Genomic DNA, 20036 nt, shown 5'->3' on the forward strand with positions numbered 1-20036 from the left:
AGGAGTTAAAAAAATTGTTATATGACCTGAGACAGCACCCTACATGCTGAATCTTGTCTTGTACTTTGAGATCTTGAGGTATAAAGATAAGTTCCTGCCTATGACACTTCATTGCCCAGAGATGGTAATATAGTTCAACAGGGAATTTTTGGTCCCCATAAGTAATATCTTGTATGCAATGTAGGTCGTGTTGGAGAGATCCTTCTGCAGTCATTAATGGATGGTCCAAGTATTCGTAACCCTTGTAACTAACAGGGGTTTGGGTTCATTTGAGTCCAATCAAATTAGTATGGTCTGATATGAACTTTTTTTATTTGAGAGAGTGTTATATAGTGCGAACTAGACCTAAAGATATCGGAGCGCTTTACATAAGCACCAGTTGCATTTCAAATTCCTCATACGTGCTCACCTTAGCCTTTTGATACAGGTAGAGTGAGGTTATTATGTGGAGTGCGGTGGCTAAAACCTAAATTGGATGCTTGCGACATCATGTTACTGGGACCATCTCATAGCCTATCGCAGTCAAATTTTCTGAACTGACCTGCTCAGCAATATTTTGAATTCTCAACACAAATGGGAACTTGTAGTTTGCCTCGAAAGGAACTCGTCATGAAGAGTACCTTCCCTCTCAAATGGTTAAGTGACTTGCTTTGTAACTTTTCTATATTTCACTAAGTAAATCGAAAGTTGAATAATTCCCCCTTCTCCTAATAGCACCACATTGATGCACCCGTTATGATCCTGTAATCTAAACTTCTCTCATACCTTGCTTTACTTATTCCTCAGGCGTGTCAGCTTTCAGCCCTGAAAGTTAGGATCTCTACTTGCTGTTTGATACCTCTTTGAGAACTCTTGAAATCCTCCTGAATATATTGATCCATGTTTAAAAACTCAACTGAAAGGTTTTTAACTGACACAACTTGATTATATAATTTCCATCTTTGTGATCTTGCTTATGCCTCATTTTGCAAAATTTTCGAATTCAAACAGATTCCTTAAAACACGTTTTAGTTGCTCAGAGAAACATTTCTTAGTGTGTGTATAAACCTATGAAATTACCTGCAAACAGCACTTTGATTATAATACATTTCTCTGTTTTTGAATCTATTCCGCAAAACATTGTTCATGTCATGTGATTAAGTAGTGTGAATCGTAAATTACATGAAGTCCGAATCAAATGGTTAAGAACTTCATTTAGTAATAAATGGGACGCTATAAAGAAAGCAGTGAAAGGGGATCTGATTGGTAGAGAAAGGGCAGTGGGAAGCTACTGGGGTAATAAAGGGTAGTTGTAAGTTTTATAAAAGACTGTTTCAGGAAAACAGCACTGCCACCCTTTCTAAGAAAAGAATTGAAGAAAGTAGAGGAGGGAGAGGGGCAAGGGAACTAGAATACTTGAAAGAAAGAGTAAAAGGCGAAGAGTTAAAGTACATTAGCTCCTGTTTAATGTATTTGCCCTCTCCAGTTTTGACCTAGGTGCCGTGTGCTTCTGTGTGTGTGTGTGCCTCCGCTCGCTCGTTCTCCCTCTCCCCCCCCCCATAACAGAAAGTTTCTATATTAACTCTACCATTTTTTTAATTTATTTGTTTCAGATTCACGTTGTTCCAAATTTTAAAATTCTTGTCAGTTTACTTGGTGAGTATGCATAATGTTTAAGTGATCTTTGGCCTGAAGACATCTGCAAAATGTTATTGCAATTCATTCCAGTCATTAGAAATCTAGCTAGGAGATTTTCTCCTCCCTTACTTACCACTGCTTTTCAATGTCTTTGTCTGTTTCTGCCTGTGTCTTTTGCTCTCTCCCTTGCTCTCCAGTATTCTTTGTTTATGCATACTTCTATGCGTTGGCTGTCTGCTTTAAATCTGTGGATACCCTACTGCCTGCGAAAGGGCCCAAAACTTCTTTTCAATTAGGAACGTGCCCAGCGCCACTCATAAATGTGCATCTAAGTCTTCTTTGCCATGTGGGGTTGCACTTACACATGTTCCCTTTTTTTCTGCTGTTTGGTGTAGACTGAAACATGCTTCCCTCTTGCTCAATAATTTTCTACTGTGTGTACTTCTGAAATCTCTTCCTGTTTCTCTCCAGGTCGGGCAGCCAATGATGCAAGGCTGCATATTAAAATAATGTAGATTTTGGGACAATCTGGTTTCAGAAGCTTATAACGCAATCTAGTCTGGACTGTCTAAAGAAAGAAAAGTTGATGCATGGGTGCTCCTTGTGTGCGACCTCTGTGTTGTGGTCCTTTTAAAATAATGTGTGTCATGTATGATGTTCAAGGTGATGCCTTTAGCACATGAACCTCCAATGTTATTTTGAGGAGGTGAACAGGAAGTTTAGGTCTTGTAAACCTGGCCTCGTCCCTTGCTTCTCCATGTCTATTGTGCTACCGAGGCAACACCCACCTTTGGACCTCCCTTCTCCTACTTAAAATTTACACTCCAAATGTAAGGGTTAAATAACTTGCACAGGAGGTTAAAATCACTGGTAGGAATACCAGTCTCTTGTTGTGTGTCACAGTATTCTTCGACTTTGTTTTAATTTTTTTTACTTTAAGCATCATTAGGTGTTCACCAGGGCTAATGTTAGGTCATTTGATTTTGGAACGAGTGTAGTTGTAAATGCTTGTGATATCCAGCTTGTCCTATGCTTTTATTTATTTATTATTTTACAGAGTTTTATATAGTGCAAACTTGACCCGAATCGGGTATCAGAGTGCTTTACTTAGCACCAGTTGCATTACATGAGGACACATTCATTTTTATTAGGCATGGGGAGATCAAGTGATTTGCCCAGAGTCACAGGATGTTCAGTGTCCTTGCCGAGACTCGAACCCATATTCGAGGTCGAACGCCCTAGCCGTTAAGCCAACTTCTATTTGATCAATCCCTGTTGAAGCTTCAGCATATGATTCACTCCTGTTTGAATGCACAGCAACAAGCTGAAGGTCCGTGGCAAGAGATGGAGGTTCCCATAATGGATGAGGCACAGTGAGATGGGGTCTCACTCTTCCAAGTGTCCACGAGCAAAAGCCTTGCTTTACATTTTGATAAGCTGCTCTCTATGTGACCACTTAAGCTCTGTGGTCTCTATATGTTACCATTAGATGATGTGCTGTGTAAGATTCTTCTTTTTATTCCTCAGTATCCATACACTTTAGTGGTGGATGTTGTCATCTTGTCCAGATGTAAATGCTTGATTTTTGGGACTACCCAAAGGAAATACCATGAGGTAACCGCTGGTGCCAAATGTGACAGTTCGGGTGCTTTACCATCTTCGAAATTTTGTCTGGGTCTCAGAGATCTACTGTACCCTTCACTAGTTTCCTGTGTCACAGTAAATTCTTTTCAAGCTAATCTGCCTGGCATTCAGTGCTTTCTAAAATTATTTCACCATGTGTATCGGAGCAATTATTTGTTGATTTGTTCTTATTTGTTGATGTACCTTTTCCCACTGTGCCCCTTAGTACAAAATCACTTTCTTTCCTGTTAGATCCTCTTTTTAGGCAAGCTATTCTTTGGGGGGAGTGGATGGGTGTTAGGAGGGTTTTTCCTCTCATTGCCTTAACGCGTTCTTACAGTCTCCCAGTGACTGTTAGCCAAATAGCAAATCACGGTAGCTTCTGGAAAGTGTTTAAGACAATACAAAGTGGGCATACTCTATGATTGCATTAAAAAGTACAGAATTTCTCCCACCGCAGCCATGTTATGAGTCATGTTCTCTGCCTTCCACCCCATCTGCTGACAGAGTGGTTTAATTAGAGAGTTATGGTAGACTCCAGAGGACCGCACAAAAGCACAAACACTATTAGCATATGGATAAGGTACATTCTCTTGTAGACTGCTTTTTCCCTCTCACTCCTGCCTTGCAATAAGTGAAAAATAATTCGATATTTTACTGAGGAGGCACATGACACTTTGACTCCATCCTAGTCCCCTCTAACAGCCCGCCACTTGGCCTTGTCAGTGGTTCGTTATGTGTTCTCTCTACTCATCAGTCCCGTCAACCAGACCAGTGGAACTTCCCCCCTTTAATTGTAGAACAGCTTTGATTGAGGTAGCTATACTTGCAACCGACCCAGCCTCTGCTGTAAAGACTAGCTCATCTGATTGCGCATAACTAAAACTACTGATTGAAGTCCAGATGTCTTTTCTTTGAAGCACAGTTAAAATCTTTGCCTTTGAAAGGTCAACACCTCTCCTCCTACTTTTTATCTCATAATGGGAAAAAACGGTTGCTTTTACCCACTTGTGAGCTCTACTATCTTAATTAGTTTCTCTTCCTTCAGAAATAAAAAAGGATAACATTTGTGATGAAGGAAGACGCAACTGCCTAAGTTACTTTTTTGTAGCAAAAAGAGGTTGGAATACCGAGTTGGAGCTTACATGAGCGTGTGCTTGTAAAACTAAATCCAATTTCCTTACTGTCTTTAGAAGTTATGCAGTGCGACACATGGAGTAGGGCCATTATGAAACGGACTATAAAGAGGAGATGCTCATTAGGATGAGAACTTCAGTTGTTTTGAAAATGTGAACCTTGTGGTGTTCTGATCCATACATCTTGCCACTTAAAGTCATACACTATTAAAACCCTGTTCGGCCAATATGGACATTAAATAGAAATTGGCTAGCAAAGCCCCCTCCAGGGGAACACCAGAGACTCACTTGAGAGTTCGCCATCGGGCGGAGCCGTGAGGGGAACGGCGGTAGCTGGCGGACGCTAACCGCGACCAGGGACTACACTTCCCAGCGGCCCCTGAGGCAGGCAGCGCGCTCGTGACGCGCCGAGAGCGCCCGGAGGCGCCAGTAAAAGGCTGACCCCCCGGGAGCCAGCAGGGGAACACCAGAGACTCACTTGAGAGTTCGCCATCGGGCGGAGCCGTGAGGGGAACGGCGGTAGCTGGCAGACGCTAACCGCGACCAGGGACTACACTTCCCAGCGGCCCCTGAGGCAGGCAGCGAGCTCGTGACGCGCCGAGAGCGCCCGGAGGCGCCAGTAAAAGGCTGACCCCCCGGGAGCCAGCGGGGGAACACCAGAGACTCACTTGAGAGTTCGCCATCGGGCGGAGCCGTGAGGGGAACGGCGGTAGCTGGCGGACGCTAACCGCGACCAGGGACTACACTTCCCAGCGGCCCCTGAGGCAGGCAGCGCGCTCGTGACGCGCCGAGAGCGCCCGGAGGCGCCAGTAAAAGGCTGACCCCCCGGGAGCCAGCGGAGGAACACCAGAGACTCACTTGAGAGTTCGCCATCGGGCGGAGCCGTGAGGGGAACGGCGGTAGCTGGCGGACGCTAACCGCGACCAGGGACTACACTTCCCAGCGGCCCCTGAGGCAGGCAGCGCGCTCGTGACGCGCCGAGAGCGCCCGGAGGTGCCAGTAAAAGGCTGACACCCCCTCTCACCCCGCGAGTCGCGCGCGGGAGCGCCCGGGGCTAAGCCCGGGGCTAAGCCCGGGCAAAGGGCGGGCCCTCTGTGGCCCTCAGGGGACTGAAGGAGACTGGACTGGGCCTGGACCCTTATATTTCCCTTTCGGACCAATCTCGCGCCTGGAGCGTGTAAGATATCTGATTAACTTTTAATTTTGTGTTTTATAGGTTGTTTTAGTATAGAGTGCTTAGATTGAAGGGTACCTGTCTGCAAGTATTAGTTCCATTTATATTTACAATGTCAAAACCCAAAAATGACAAGGTGCCGGTGGGCCCTGCTACTCTTGATAATTTCCTGGTTAGGAAAGTAAGCCAGATAAATAACAACAGACGTGCAGCATTGGGGAAAAGCACTGTGGTAGGGGAAACGTCATTGGAAAACTCCCCTATCAGTTTGTTACAAGGATGTGCAATTAACTCGTCTGATGTCATTTCTATTGACCCTCCAGTGCCCATCTTAGTTAATGTGGAGGCTCATTCTGACCCTCAGGTGCTGTCATGTCCTGATACTAGTCCTGATACTATTGTGTTACATGAGCCCCAACCAGAAACCAGGGCCATAAGAACTTGTAGAACACTGTCTCAAAAGGTAAATGGGAAGCAAGATAAGTAAAAAAAAAAAAAAGGATGGTAAGGCTATTCTTAGCCCTGTAATACCAACCCCTTTTGTTTTTACGGGCACTAATAATGATGGTAATGATAATGGTGTAAGCATAACCCCTGATTTTCTAGCTTCGCTTATAAAAAATCTAGAAGCTTCTTTGACAACTAAAATGGAGGAGCTTATTAAACCATTAACGAGTAAGATAGATAACCTAGCAAAGGAAGTGACAAGGCTGGGTGGTCTGTTATCAGCAAAGAATAGTGTTACATCTAGTGGAAGTGTACACTCTGGGAGGAAAGGTAGAGAACTTGCCGATATCAACGATATATGTAATAAGGCAAGGGGGAATGCTGCTGTTGCAGTGGCCACTGGTTCTGAAACCCCTATTTGTCCAGACATCCCTGTGGCAGCGGCTCCTTTGATACCATCTACAAAGCAAATAAACAGTAGAGCGCCCAGACCCCCGAGGTACAATCGCTATCTTAATTTACCACCAGATTGTGCTCCGTTTGTGGCTGTATTAACTAATGTGCCCCCCTGCGGGACACATCCAGCATCTCCTTTTGATGAATCCCAATCCTCTTTGAAAAATAAGACTGTGTCTTGGCTTAACAAAAATTGTGAGTTCCCTGTGTCATACTCGGAACAAATTATGACAGTAAGACGTGTAAATTGGGTAGGGCCATCTAAAAAGACTAGGATAGGGGACTGTATAGTCGTAAATTTTAAACACCCCCAGCACGTGGCAACTATCCTTTTGAGAGCTTCTGCATTGGTATATAACACGAATAGTATTTGTGTACGTCCCTTGGGTTGTTTTTATGCGCATCTGTGTAAACCTACACCACAACAGAATTTAACCAGGCGGGGGCTTGAACCTTATACTCCTGCGCAGGAGTCTCAGTTTTTCTATAATGTTACTAATCCTTGTGGGTCAGGTGGGCCCATTAGAACTCATAACAGGAGTCCAAGTAACGGCCATTATCGATATGGGTCGAATGTAAATACACAGAATAGATTCGAAGTGTTATCCGGTCTTGAGCAGTGTGACTGACTGGGGGCACCTGCGGCTCAGATTACTAGGGCTTCAGGTGAAACTACAAATTCTTTGAATCCGGTGGGTAGAACTTCAGGAATCCTTGTTGTCTCCTGGAATATTGCTGGTCTTGCGGCCAAAATGTCTGATGTAAACTGCGTCACTTACATCAAGCAGTTTTCTATCATTTGTCTCCAAGAGACCTGGGAGCTGGGCTGTAATCTGTTTTTAGAAGGGTATAGGGCCTTCTTTGTGCCGGCCTTGCCTTCAGTGCGGGGAAGGCCCAAGGGGGGTCTTGTAGTCTTTGTTTCCATACTGATACCGTGTGAAGTACGGAGATTGGAAGCTCAGCACACAGGGGTCATGGGACTAATTCTATCTGGTGGTAATGTTCTTGTGGGACTGGTGAATTTTTACAATGCTGCTCTTGATAGTGCAGGTCCGAAACATATCCATGTTCTTAATTCCTTTGTCTCTAATTTTATGGAAAAAGTGGGCCATAACCTCATGATTTTGGGGGATTTTAATCTGCATCCATGTGTCGATCCATTGCACAAGTGTTTATCAGAAATGATCTGTGCGCGTGCAGATTGTCTGCATCTGGAGCACACCTTAGAGGGGGAAATGTGTAATGACTTAATGAATGACCTTGACCTCTCTTTGGCTATGTCTTTAAAGGACCCTTCATACTGTTTTGATATCCCTACTTTTAAGGGACATGGCAGGGGTACCTTCATTGACCATATACTTGTCTCGAGGACTATGCAAACTTTTTTAGATTCTTTTTGTATCCTCCCTAGTGAATTTAGTGACCATAATCCTGTCACAATCTGTCTGAACTGTCCATGGGGGAAAAATTGTCCTAAAAATACTGTCCAAGGAAGTCTGGGCACAACAGATGGGAGGAGGCGGTTAAAATGGTCAATTGACTCCGCGGATGCACTCTATAAAAACATCTCTGAAGGGTGTGCAGAGGACATTGACGTTTGTATTAACGGGGGAGGTGAACCTAAATCGGTTCTAGAGGCTTATCAAAATATAGCGGAGAAGGTGTCAGCGTTCCTATCTGTTCCTAATAAAACCCACGCAAAAGTAGGACCGAGATGGTTTAGCCATGATTGCACTGTAGCTGCTCGCAAGCTGAGGCTTGCTTTGTCAGCTTCCCCGAGGGATCGGGAGGTTGTAAAACTTTGTAGAAAGGAATATAAGGCTATTACTATCTCCCGTAAGGAGCTACTGAAGAAAGAGGCGTGGGAGGAATTGCTTGACCCCTCTACCTTGAATAGCAGCACCAAATTCTGGGCTTTGGTTAAGAAACCTTTCTTGACCGAGGACCCTGGTGACGGAATTGCTTGCTGTATAACCAAAGAGGAATGGGAAGGCCACTTTAAAAGTTTATATTATTCTGAAAATTCTGGATCTATGACTGATGCCCCCTGTGACAGGGTTAGCCCTATTATTTTTTACGAAAGTGAGGTTTTGGCAGCCATAATGGGCCTCACTGCTAATAAAGCGCCAGGGCCTGACGGAATACCCCCCGATCTTTACAAGTCTGATCCAGCTTTTTGGGCTCCCATTCTGGTCGCCGTATTTAATGCTGCGGCCACTGTGGGTTGTCCAGAATCTTGGGGACTATCAACTATAGTCCCTGTATTCAAGAAGGGAGATAGGGGAAGTGCACTTTGCTATCGACCCATATCCCTAATTGATTCAATGGTTAAGATCATGGGGAGAGTTATACTTCAACGCCTAATAAGTTGGTCGAATGAGAACCATATTTTGACAATCTCTCAATATGGCTTTTGTGAGGGGTGCTCAACCATAACGCAGTGTCTCAACCTGTTCCTTATTCTGAATAAATATACTGTAGTTCAGAAGGGAGCAATTCATCTTGCCTTCATGGATCTCTCCTCAGCCTTTGACTGCGTCAACAGGGGGAGGCTGTGGAGGACCATGAAGGACAAGGGAATAGATGGGGGTATTGTGGAGTTCCTTGCGGATCTGCACAATGAAACAAGAGCCAACGTGAGGTATTCTTCGACTGGGGAAACCACGGGTTGTTTTCCAATTAATAAAGGTGTACGTCAGGGGTGCATTATGGCCCCTTACCTTTTTAATTTTTATATAAATGACCTGGAGGCTGAATTACAGGAGATACAATCTGATTGTCCTAGGGCGGGTGCGAGGGGTATTCCTCTGCTTTTATATGCCGATGATGCGGTCTTAATTTCACGAACAGAATTAGGTCTTCAGGCACTTTTGAATGGTTTTAATAAATTTATGTCTGATAGGGACCTCACGGTCAACAATTCAAAATCTTTTATAATGCATGTTGGCCGTCAACCTAAGAAGAAGTTCAACTTTAAACTGAATGATGTTCCGATACCCATCACCCAGTCGTTTTCCTACCTGGGTGTTTTATTTGATACGAAGATGTGTTGGGCCCCACATTTGGCCAAGAAGAAGGGGGAAATGTCCAGGGTAAATGCTTCTATCTTCAATTTTGCCTCTAAATTGGGGTAAAAGCCAAATGTGGCTATGATGAAACTATATAACGCTAAATCCATAGCCACTGCAGTATACGGAAGCGAGATATGGGGCTACACAAACGATGACCAACTTCAAATAGTTGAAAATAAATTTTTAAAGCGTCTGTTGTGTGTCCCTGGGAGCACACCGAATTTAGCTGCTCATGAAGAACTTGGCTGTTTGCATTTATCGGACATTGTTGGACTGAAACCGTTGTTGTGCTGGGTAAAACTATGGTTGTTAAGTGATGCAATCCCTCTGACCCACTTGATAGTGGAGGATCTCTTATCGCTTGACCACGCAATGCGTGTACCCTGGCTTAAATATTTGAAGTCCCAATTTTTGAAGCTTGGTCGCCTGAACCTGTTTGATAACCCGGGGGATATAGTTAAGGGTGATGTTGCTGCAATTAAGAGAGCTTTTTTCCTGAACCGTAATGCTGTAAGAGATGAAGTAGAGCTCTAGAAACCTAATGTTAGAATGTATATCATGTTGAGAACTTGTAATTCAATGGAATTGTATCTAACATGCTCCTTCTCCACCCATGAAAATTTTTTGCTGACCCGTTTCAGGTTTAACATCTTTCATCAGCTTTTAATTAGACCCAAGTCGGACATTTTTAAGAAACCAGCAGCTCCCTGTGGCTGCGACGGGAAGTCTCCACAGGATATGCTGCATTTTATATTTTTATGTCCATTTTATGAATATCCCCGAAAGCGGTATCTGGTTACTCTTTTAAAGAAATTAAATTTTAACCAAATTAGACCCGCCCTTATGTACTTACAGTTGCTGCATCCTGACAGTGTCCTCCAGGTGTTAGAATTTTTAAAAATGACCATGAGACTAAGAAATTGTTTGGATGAGTAAATGTGCATTAACTGCAGTTTATGGCACTATCGCACTTTATTTCGTATATTCTGTATATGGACCTTACTTGCATTTTTTATTCTGACTCTGTCAATGCACTCTTTTTTATGATACATTTGAGTTCTATGCAATTTAAGATTGACTTTGTGATCACTGTGATGTTTTATTATGAATTGTCTATTGTGTGTACTTTTATGGATTGCAATATATCCGAAATAAAGTCAATTTGAATTGAATTGAATTGACTCCTGACAAGAGTATGGATAACTTTTGCTACTGATTTTATTTGTTGGACAACACTATGACTCAGTGGACCTACAGGATACATACGTTTACTTCTTGGTAAATTGTGTCCATGGACAAAATCTCCAGTTCATTATAGTCATTTCAGCATGAAACATACACAGAATGCAGTTTAATGAGTCTTTATCAAACTTGTTTTAATGGAGGTGGCTTACCTAAGAATCCAAAAAATTAACTTCCTTGTCCAGGCCGTTTCTAGCTGGTAAAGGTCCAGTTTGAAACTTAGCACATTCATTCTGGCTTAGTATCCTGTTTCGTCTGATGTTAACCTTTTAATTATGCAAAATTCTTTCTCAAACAAACATAATTTAGTTCATAAGAGCCATTGAAGACTCCAGACTTACAGGGGCCTTTAATGTATGTAAAAGAGGCTTACGTTTGTTCCTGCAGCACACCTTACATAACATCCTCATGGTTCCACAGGTTCTAAGCCTTGTGTAATTTCCCCTTGAATGGTTTCACGTTCACCCATTCAGCTTTACTTGGCAGAACACTGAAATCAGCTAATTGATAGTAGTTCAAGCCTTCTCTCTTTTTTTTCTTGCTCTTTCTCGCTCTCTCTCGCTCTCTTTTTCTCCTTCTTTCTCGCTCTTCCAGATGATGATTACTCCCAGTGGCGAACTTATCTGAGTTTGATGTGAAAGTGCCAGTCCTTAACATAAAACCTCTCCTAATGTTTCTAGGATTGATGCTTAAGATGAGAGGATGATCTGAGTACTTCATGCTGTTTATATGGATCATTTAATCTCTAAACATAAAACCTGTTCCAGTGCAGCGATAATAAAGACTGTATAGGTTTTATATATTCATACAAAAATATATTAAAAACATAATGATCGGTAGAGTATGTAGCCTAACGGCTAGGGTGGTCGATCTCTAATCTGAGGAACCAGGTTTGTGTCCTGGCAACGATGCTCAACATCCTGTGATTCTGGGCAAATCAGCAGTTACACCTCTGCAGTCTTGGTACTGTAGATGCAGAACATCACTTCAGCAGTAATTGTGTGTAGCTTTGTTGCAGTTGAGTAAAACCTTCTGATGAAACCCTCAACTACACTTTTCCAGTCCTAAGTGTTTTGTTTGTTTCTTTACCTCAGACAGTAATGTGTATGTCCATGACCTGCTGACATTTCAACAAATCACCACAGTCTCCAAAGCAAAGGGAGCATCTCTGCTGGCATGTGACCTACAGGCAAGTATGAGAAAGATTGCAATGTTTTTTAGCTGCATCTCCGCTTAAGTAGGTTTGAAGACCCTTGTAACTATTGATGTACTCCTATATGTAGCAAAGCGTTCAATGTACATTCTGTAAGTTGTTTGGGATTTTATAATGTGAAGCAGTTTATGGTAAATCCAGTGTGGCCATCATACGTTTCCCCCAAATATAGTATTTGAAGGCATGTTGTGATTTGTGAATGCAGTTTTAATTGGTTGTTTTAAGACCGTATATTGGTTTTGTATTATCCATTTGAAGGAGATTGTGAACTGCTCTTTTTCTAAACTATTCTTGGTTTCTGATTGTTCTGAAGCAAAACCTGCGGTAGCAGCGTGGTGCTATGCAGGACCCTATGCTTCATAGATTGAGCTCTCCAATACAGCTGCTTCAGAGCAGACTAACGGGCCTGGGGCTGCATTGCTGTCCAACCCATAGCACTAAGCAGCTATTGCTGCCTTCACCTTAAGGGAGAATTGACGAGTTCAAAGATTAATTAAGGTCTCTCAATGAAACCTGTGCATAATTAATAAGTCGTGTGGATCACTTTGTTTCAACAGTATATATAATACCTGGAGCCACCGCTGTTGTACTACATTGGACACGTACAATAGAAACTTACCAATCCATTTAACCTCTTCCGCCCAATCGTGTGTACTCTATCTGAGGCTTTTTCAGGACCTTGGGAGACAATAAGTACCATCCAAGATGGTGCACAAAATGAGCTATGTAGAGAAATGGAATGCATAAATAGTGAAATGATAGTTCTATTAATTTGAAACCAGTGTTGACAACGCCGATACGCCTGGCTTTAATGGCAACCACGTGGAAACTCCGGCTTGCACTAATGCTATGTGTATGTGTTCGCACATTAAAGTCAGATCTATTGAACTTGCTGAGTCAGTGCCTGATTTAGTGTTTGAAAACATATATATGGTTAGCCTGAAGCATTCCGTAAACCCATTCAATCTTTAATGAGGTGAGAAGCTAAAAACCAAGTTTGTATTAAAACTAAATATGAACAGTGAAATATAAAACTGTAGTTGTATAAAAAACAGACATATCCATGCACGCACCTGCGCACAAATACTCGCACTCCCCAAAAGACAAATATAAGAATAGACTAGTGCAAAGACACCTAGGCTTCTACGCATTTGGATTCATAAATAGAAAGATCAAAACATGACACACGCACACATCCTGCTAAGCATGGACAAAGCCAGTAGGTCTGGAATTGGCTGCTAGCCTTTTGGATTTATCGATGCATATTTTTGTTTTGTCAATTGTTTTTCAGGGCTCTTTTTTTAGGGGTGCTACAGAGCCCTTGTCAGTGTAAAGAAGCAAAAATTGATTTTGGGTCGCTAAAAGTACACATTGGAATAGTAGACCCTAGCATCGATGGTAACTTCTTTATGAGTGAGAGCATTTGACCCTTTTACAAGGAGCAAATCCACACACATTGATGTTAGCCAATGACTGAAGAGAACTGACCCGTTATCCTTTAGTGGTTGGAAGAAAATGTGAATGATGCATTAGCAGACTATGGGATCAATAGGGCTGGGTGAAACCCCCTAATGAGTATTATACATATAGTTTTAGTGAACCCAAAATGTTTTGTCTAATGCCAGATCTACAAATGCACACAAACGTACACCATCAAAAACCTGTGCATACTTTTATGCACACACAGAAATTTAGGTATAAGATTACAAGACACATTGTATAGGAACTAAATACAAGTCCTAATGGGAGTTACAGAATCCCCAACTGCATAATAATTAAGATCTCTGATTTTTGGTTCATTTTTATACAGTATATGATTGCGAGGAACATTGAACTTTGCCCACGGGCCACTGTGTTCCTGGTTGTGGGCAAGATACTGAGGCAGCATACTCTAAGATCACCGACGCAAGAGGAGTTATCCGTTCCTCTTCTTTATTCTCTCCCACAGCGCCCACCGAGACCAACTGCCATATACGGCTTCGGCCATACTTATGCCATTTCCGGTTCAACCCATTGATACCATTGGATTCCTTTCAGAAATCTGAGCGCATACAAGCGTTATTTACACATTTCGATACGGGTCCTCCGATTTCTTTGTTTAAATATTGAAGCTAACCAGTTGGTCTTGGGCCCGGCCGGGTTGGAATTATCACCGGCTGAGCGATAGCCCATTGATTTATTCTCTTCGCATACAGCCCTGAGGAAGTCCCGGAAAGATTGTTCCACATGCGACGAAACACATGTCAGCTGGTTTTTCTTGAAAATTAAAGACTGAACAAATTCAAAACTCATCAAGAGATCATCTCCGTATTTGTTAGCTTGCATAATGTACCATGTATGTCTACACTACCAATCTGTTACATCTAATTTCTGTGTGCCTAGGCCTATGCTCGGGCTTTATTCGTTCAGGAATGCTGTCATCCTTAGAAGGATTAGAAGATGAGTCTGACCACTAACATTTGAACCTTGTCCTTTATGGAGCACACAGACCTTTGCAGCAGGCACATAAACGGAATGAGTATTGCACGAATTCCTCTATCAGACCTGGCAGATGAGTTTTAGAAAGATGAATGGTAATGTACCCATGCACAATTTGCACTGGCGGCCATCAAAGGCTATGTTTGGCGCTGATATATTCACAGGACTCTTGGCAGTTCACTATTCTCTCTCTGCTTCAGCTTTTTTTTCCTTAATGCATACTAGAGAGCTCTTCAGTTATGGATACTTTTCTATCACATGACTGAGAGTACATTATTTCATAGCAAGACAAGCATTAATACATATTTATCAGAAGGAAGGGGCGGTGTTTGAATCAATCAAAGGAAATTTAATCTAAACAGAACTCGGTCTCATTTAGCTCTGATGTATAAGCAGAGCTCACACCGACAAGGAAGCCAGGGTCCTGACAACAGTGTTCACGTTTCAGTGTTCTAAATGAATATTCCTTTAAGAGTTAGTTTGAGTGGCCAGCAGTGACTGCAGAGTTAGTAACTTGGTTAACTTGGATTTCCCTTTCAATCCATTGTAGTTGCTTGACTCTGGTATTTCCGATCCAGCAGACTGCATTACATTGACAAATGTTTGCGACTAAATGTGTTTAATGCCCACCTCTTGATTACTACAGGAGTTTATGACCTGAAAAGAGACTGAGGAAGGCAGCCAAAAGTTTGCTGCAGCCCGATTGGCGCCCACGGCTACTACTGTGCTTACCGCAGGGCTCTGTGCGAATTCATGTCTCCAGGCCCTTCAGATCGGCAGAGGTTAGGGTTGTTCATGGAGAACTCTCCTGCAGCACCGTGTGGGAGACCTTATGTGCTTCGCTGTGCTGCACGTATTTGGGCGTCAGTCAATCTTTGCTTGATTGTGCATCAAGAACTGTAGCCTGCCTCGCCAGTGCTTCTGCATCCACAGTCCCAGACAAGCTTTGTATGTCCCTGGTCTTGAGAGGCACAACACATTCAAGTATTAATAATGTGCTTTGATGCAAAATAAAGTGAGAGTTTGTTGAGTGGATAGAGAAAATGAAATGTGATAAACCGCGGGAGCCACAATAACTGGCTCAAGCAGACGTCTTTGTCACTTTTCTTGACTGAAAGCAAAACATATAGTCCTCTTTTTAACTCGACTAAATTGTAGTTGTGATTAGTATAAAATGAGCATTAAATGTGTAATGATTCAATGTACTACCCCCGGAATTGCAATGGAAGCACTCCTCAGGGGGCAGAATGGTACACTTAATGAATAAATGACGGAGAAATAGTGTTCTGGGTGGGGCCAAAGGCCACACTATGTATTTTTTTTTAAACTGTAACAATGTATCCGCAGACAGCTGCGCTTACTAGCTTGAACTAAATACTACAGCTGCAGTGGCAGCTGCTTAAGTTCAGGGCACACATTACAAAACATGCAGAATTAATTGGAGCCACACAGTCTGGAAAACCTTGTTAGGCAATTCTGGTAATTATGATGTATTTAGGAATGCCACAGTTCAGTGTGTGTTACAATCTGTACAGATTTCTTATTACTTTGTTTCAGAAAATAAATGTGTAGCGAACAGCTGGTCGTACACCAGTTCAGTACAAAAATGGTGTATTCCGATTTGTCCTGTTAAAGTCACCTGAGGTGAATTATACAGTTTGAACTTGTGTAAGCATTGATTGTTTGTACCCCACTGCTTCAATTTTCATTGCTAATTTTTGGATCATGACATGGATCATCCACTTCCTGTGCAAAAAAGTGCCCTTTTATTTATTTATTTATTTATTTATTTAACTTATATAGCGCGTTATAACCACAGGGGTCTCTAAGCGCTGTTTGTCCAGATTTACATAATGAGGTATAGCATTCACTTGGTCCCACTTCTGCGCCTAGGAACTGCTCCATGCTTGTTTAAAAAGTACAGTTTTTAATTTTCTCCTGAAGGATAGTAAATTACTTTCCTTCCTAAGTTCTGGAGCCAATTTGTTCCACAGGGCTGGGAGTGTGTTAGAAAAAGCACGACCCCCCACCGTAGTCAATTTGAAGCGGGATTGGGACAAAAGGGTAGCATCCGACGAGCACAAAGTCCTTCCAGGTATGTAAGGGAATAGGCGGGATTTCGCATAACTTGGTGCTTTGCCATACAGCGCCTTGTGTACGATGCACATTCCTTTAAAGACAACCCTCTGACGAATCGGGAGCCAGTGTAACTCCTGCATCAGGGGGGAAGAACGGGCAGATCTGGGTTTTTTATAGATCAACCTGGCTGCATCGTTCATAACCCCCTGTAGTTTGTCCAGCAGCCGCTGGGGTAGGCCTATGTATAAGGAGTTCCCGTAGTCCAGCCTAGCCAAAATTGTGGCTGAGACCACATGCCTCAGAGTGGAGAATGAAAGTAAGGCAGAGATCTTCCTTAGTTGTCGTAGCAGGCCAATGCAGGTGCCCACTACCGAGGTGACTTGCTTGTTCATGGATAATTTGTCATCCACATAAAGGCCTAAACTTTTAACTGCGGACGCCGGTTTCGGTGGCACCCCCAGCTCCACAGGCCAAAATTTCTCACTCCAGGGGTTGCCCGAGATGGAAATGGGCAACACTTCCGTCTTGTCCGGGTTGGCTTTTAGATGGTTCTCGGACATCCAATTGACCGTAGCTTTTAGTATGTCCTGCAACCTGGTGGACGCTCCCAAACCATCGTCCAGCCGAACGATTATCTGAGTATCATCGGCGTAATTGTACACCAGGCAATCCATCCTGTTCAGGAGAGCGATTAATGGCTGCAGGTAGATATTAAAAAGTAGGGGTGACAGGGCAGATCCCTGTGGAACCCCGCAGGTGATCGGAGCAGAGGTGGAAAGTAAATCTCCCAACTGTACTCTTTGCATCCTGCCCTGCAAAAATTTTGTCTAATGAGACCTCAAAATTGGTTTAAATGAGAGAAATGGTCACATGGACCCAAATCCCTGATTTACAATTGGCTTTATGTAGTGCGGTGGAGAAGCAGACCAGGACTATTGGGGTGGTTTGTGCTTGCTAAGGTTTATTTACAGTCAAAGAAAACAAAACAAACCAATGATTCAATGAGTTGTAGTGGCACAAGTCCAAAAACAAAAAAGGGATTCGGGGTGATGTAGTTTGTCCCTCTCGATTTTCCTTCTTCTGTCTTGGGATTCCAAACAAATGGCCTTCTGGACTGGTTTATAGGACTGATAGGCTTGTGCAGATACCGGGAAGGGAAAAGAAAACAAGAACAAGAACAGCCGTAAGGTGGGGGTTCTGATAGGGTACACGGCGCAGGAAGCCAGGTAAGTGGGGGAACAGTTGCCACCGAACCTTCACCAGTGAGCGTGCGGTTTCTCTCAAAACGACCCTCTGCGCGCCATTATGCCCACAAACTACTGGGTTCCGCCCCCTTAACCCCGTCCTTTTCCCTCCGCCGCTCCGCGACCCCAAGGAATGTGCAAGCGACCCCGTACCTTGTGCAGCCACGACCCCCTGTGGCCGTGGCTGGCGTGCTCGCGTTGCCTGGTAGGGTCTGGCTGCCCGTCTGTTCCGGTCCTCGCTCCTCCTGCGTCGTCGGCTTCCGTCGACGTCGAGCCCTTCAGGTCCTCGCGTTCCGTCCTTGTGCTCTCCCACGGCGGTACAAGGAAAGTCCTCACCGGCGTCTCCTCCTGGCTCGCGTTTTGGTGTGGTCCCAATGAACGCCGTAACCTCCTCGCGTCTTCCGTGAAGTAGCTGCTCTCCGGACCATGTGACTCTGTCACCTGGTATGCCCCGTCGAACTCTTTAAAGGGCCAGTCTTCTCCTTGCCTGGTCTGTGAATACATAAGGGGAGACGGGGAGAGAAAGGGTGGAAATTGTCCCGAAGCATCGTCCAGTGATTGCACTTCCTCACACTTTATTGTCACAGAGATTATGTAATCAGTCTTTCAACCTGATTCATCATGGAAAAATTGAATCACAAAACTGGATAAGAGATACAATAGACAGTGTAGAGGGTGGTGAGCACATGTTCATGGATTCTGAATCTTGGGTGCTCCAGACCCTCTCTATAGATACTTGGTCCTTCTTTCAGGAATGCCAATTACAAGTTTGCGGTTACATTTGATTTATACTCTACCTTATGAAATGCAGATTTCTTATGTGAGCATCTTCATTTTTTCCTTGTTCTATATATTCTGTTTTTGTTCAGAGTTGTAACCCTTTTCATTTTAATGCACTGCATGCTTTGTTTTAGTTGTTAGCTCTTACACATGTCAAAAATGCAAAGTGCTCCATTTCCTTCACTTGCTTGATTATGTTGTACAAGCAAATAAATAACTAGTTGTCAGAAAGTGGGGTTCTGTTGCCGTACCCCCACTTTTTGCCTGGCTTTCAATGCATCTTTGACGGTAGAGTACTGGGTCCCTGCTGTCCAGGTTCCCAGTACTAGTTTTCTTTCCCTAAAAACATGTCCACAATTGATATTTATGCCCCCCCCGTCAGTCCCTAGTAAGTGGTACCCTAGGTACCTAGGGCCTGGAGGCTGAAGAGGGTCTCCTACAACCCATCACTAGGACCCTGCCACGGCCACTGCCACTGCAGCTGCCATGCCCCTGTCAGGGGAACATGACCAAGTCGACATGGCACACTGCCTGTGAGCCATGCCAGCTAGCACTGCCTAAGATATAGGTAAGTCGCCCCTCTAGCAGGCATTACCAGCACTAACGCATGGTGCACTATATGCCAGTAGTGGGCATATCTGTATGAGCGGATATGCCCCTACAGTATTAGGGTCTACTTCCTAATATTGTAAGTGCCAAGGAAGCCTATGAGAGTACATAGGCGGAGAACTTGACACTCGAGTTCCACATCACCATGATGGGTTCACTGAACTCAGTAGTGTTTGCTACCCAAATCATTCTCACAATATATCCACACTGATGCCAGTGTGTGATTCATTGTACCATGTGAGGTGCCCCCTGAAAAACTACTAACCCTGGTGGTATCACTGTCCTGCTGTGGGCAGCCACCCACCAACAGACTTGTTTCTGGTCCCCTGGGTGAAGATCTCCTGCTCTCTGGGACCAGAAACAATGCAGATCCTGGGCAGAGGTGTCGCACCTCCTCCCCCGGATGGGCCAGTGCTCGAAGAGGGCAGCTTCAAAGGTCTGCCGCCTTTGCAATGCCACCCCCAGCGTCTGCTTCTAGCAGCAGATGGTAGTCCCTGGTTTACACCACCACTTTGGGCGGGAAAACTCCTAAGAATTGGAGGTGAGCCCACCTCTGCCAACTCCATCTCTAAGGTGGTGGAGGCGAGGAGAAGCACATCTTTCAGTCCCCACCATCTTGAAGATGGGGAGACCCCTCCAATCAGGGATAGGTCTATGACCCCTCCCTCATGAGGGTGGCATGAAAGGGTGTGTAGTCACCCCAGGTAAGGTGCCCATTGGCCCTAACTGCTCTTACCCTAAAACAGACCTAAAGCTGGTATTTAGGTAGCTCCCCCTTACCTGGAAACTAGACCTGCGATGACATACAAAGAAAGAAAAACACTGCAGAATAAGCCTGATGACGATGACTGCCTTGGCCGCAGCCCT

At 43.8% G+C, this 20036-nt stretch overlaps 1 protein-coding gene across 3 annotated transcripts in view; it reads left to right on the forward strand.

Moving 5' to 3' along the window:
* VPS39 (VPS39 subunit of HOPS complex) overlaps positions 1 to 20036 on the forward strand; it is a 334794-nt gene that overhangs the window by 57912 nt on the left and 256846 nt on the right. For all 3 annotated transcript variants that reach the window (XM_078659635.1, XM_078659637.1, XM_078659636.1), the window contains 2 exons: positions 1593 to 1635; positions 11861 to 11955. In XM_078659635.1, the coding sequence (XP_078515761.1) occupies positions 1593 to 1635; positions 11861 to 11955 (138 nt within the window). The remainder of the gene's footprint in view (positions 1 to 1592; positions 1636 to 11860; positions 11956 to 20036) is intronic.

This window comes from Lissotriton helveticus, chromosome 9 (genome assembly GCF_964261635.1).
Source record: "Lissotriton helveticus chromosome 9, aLisHel1.1, whole genome shotgun sequence".
Taxonomy (NCBI): domain Eukaryota; kingdom Metazoa; phylum Chordata; class Amphibia; order Caudata; family Salamandridae; genus Lissotriton; species Lissotriton helveticus.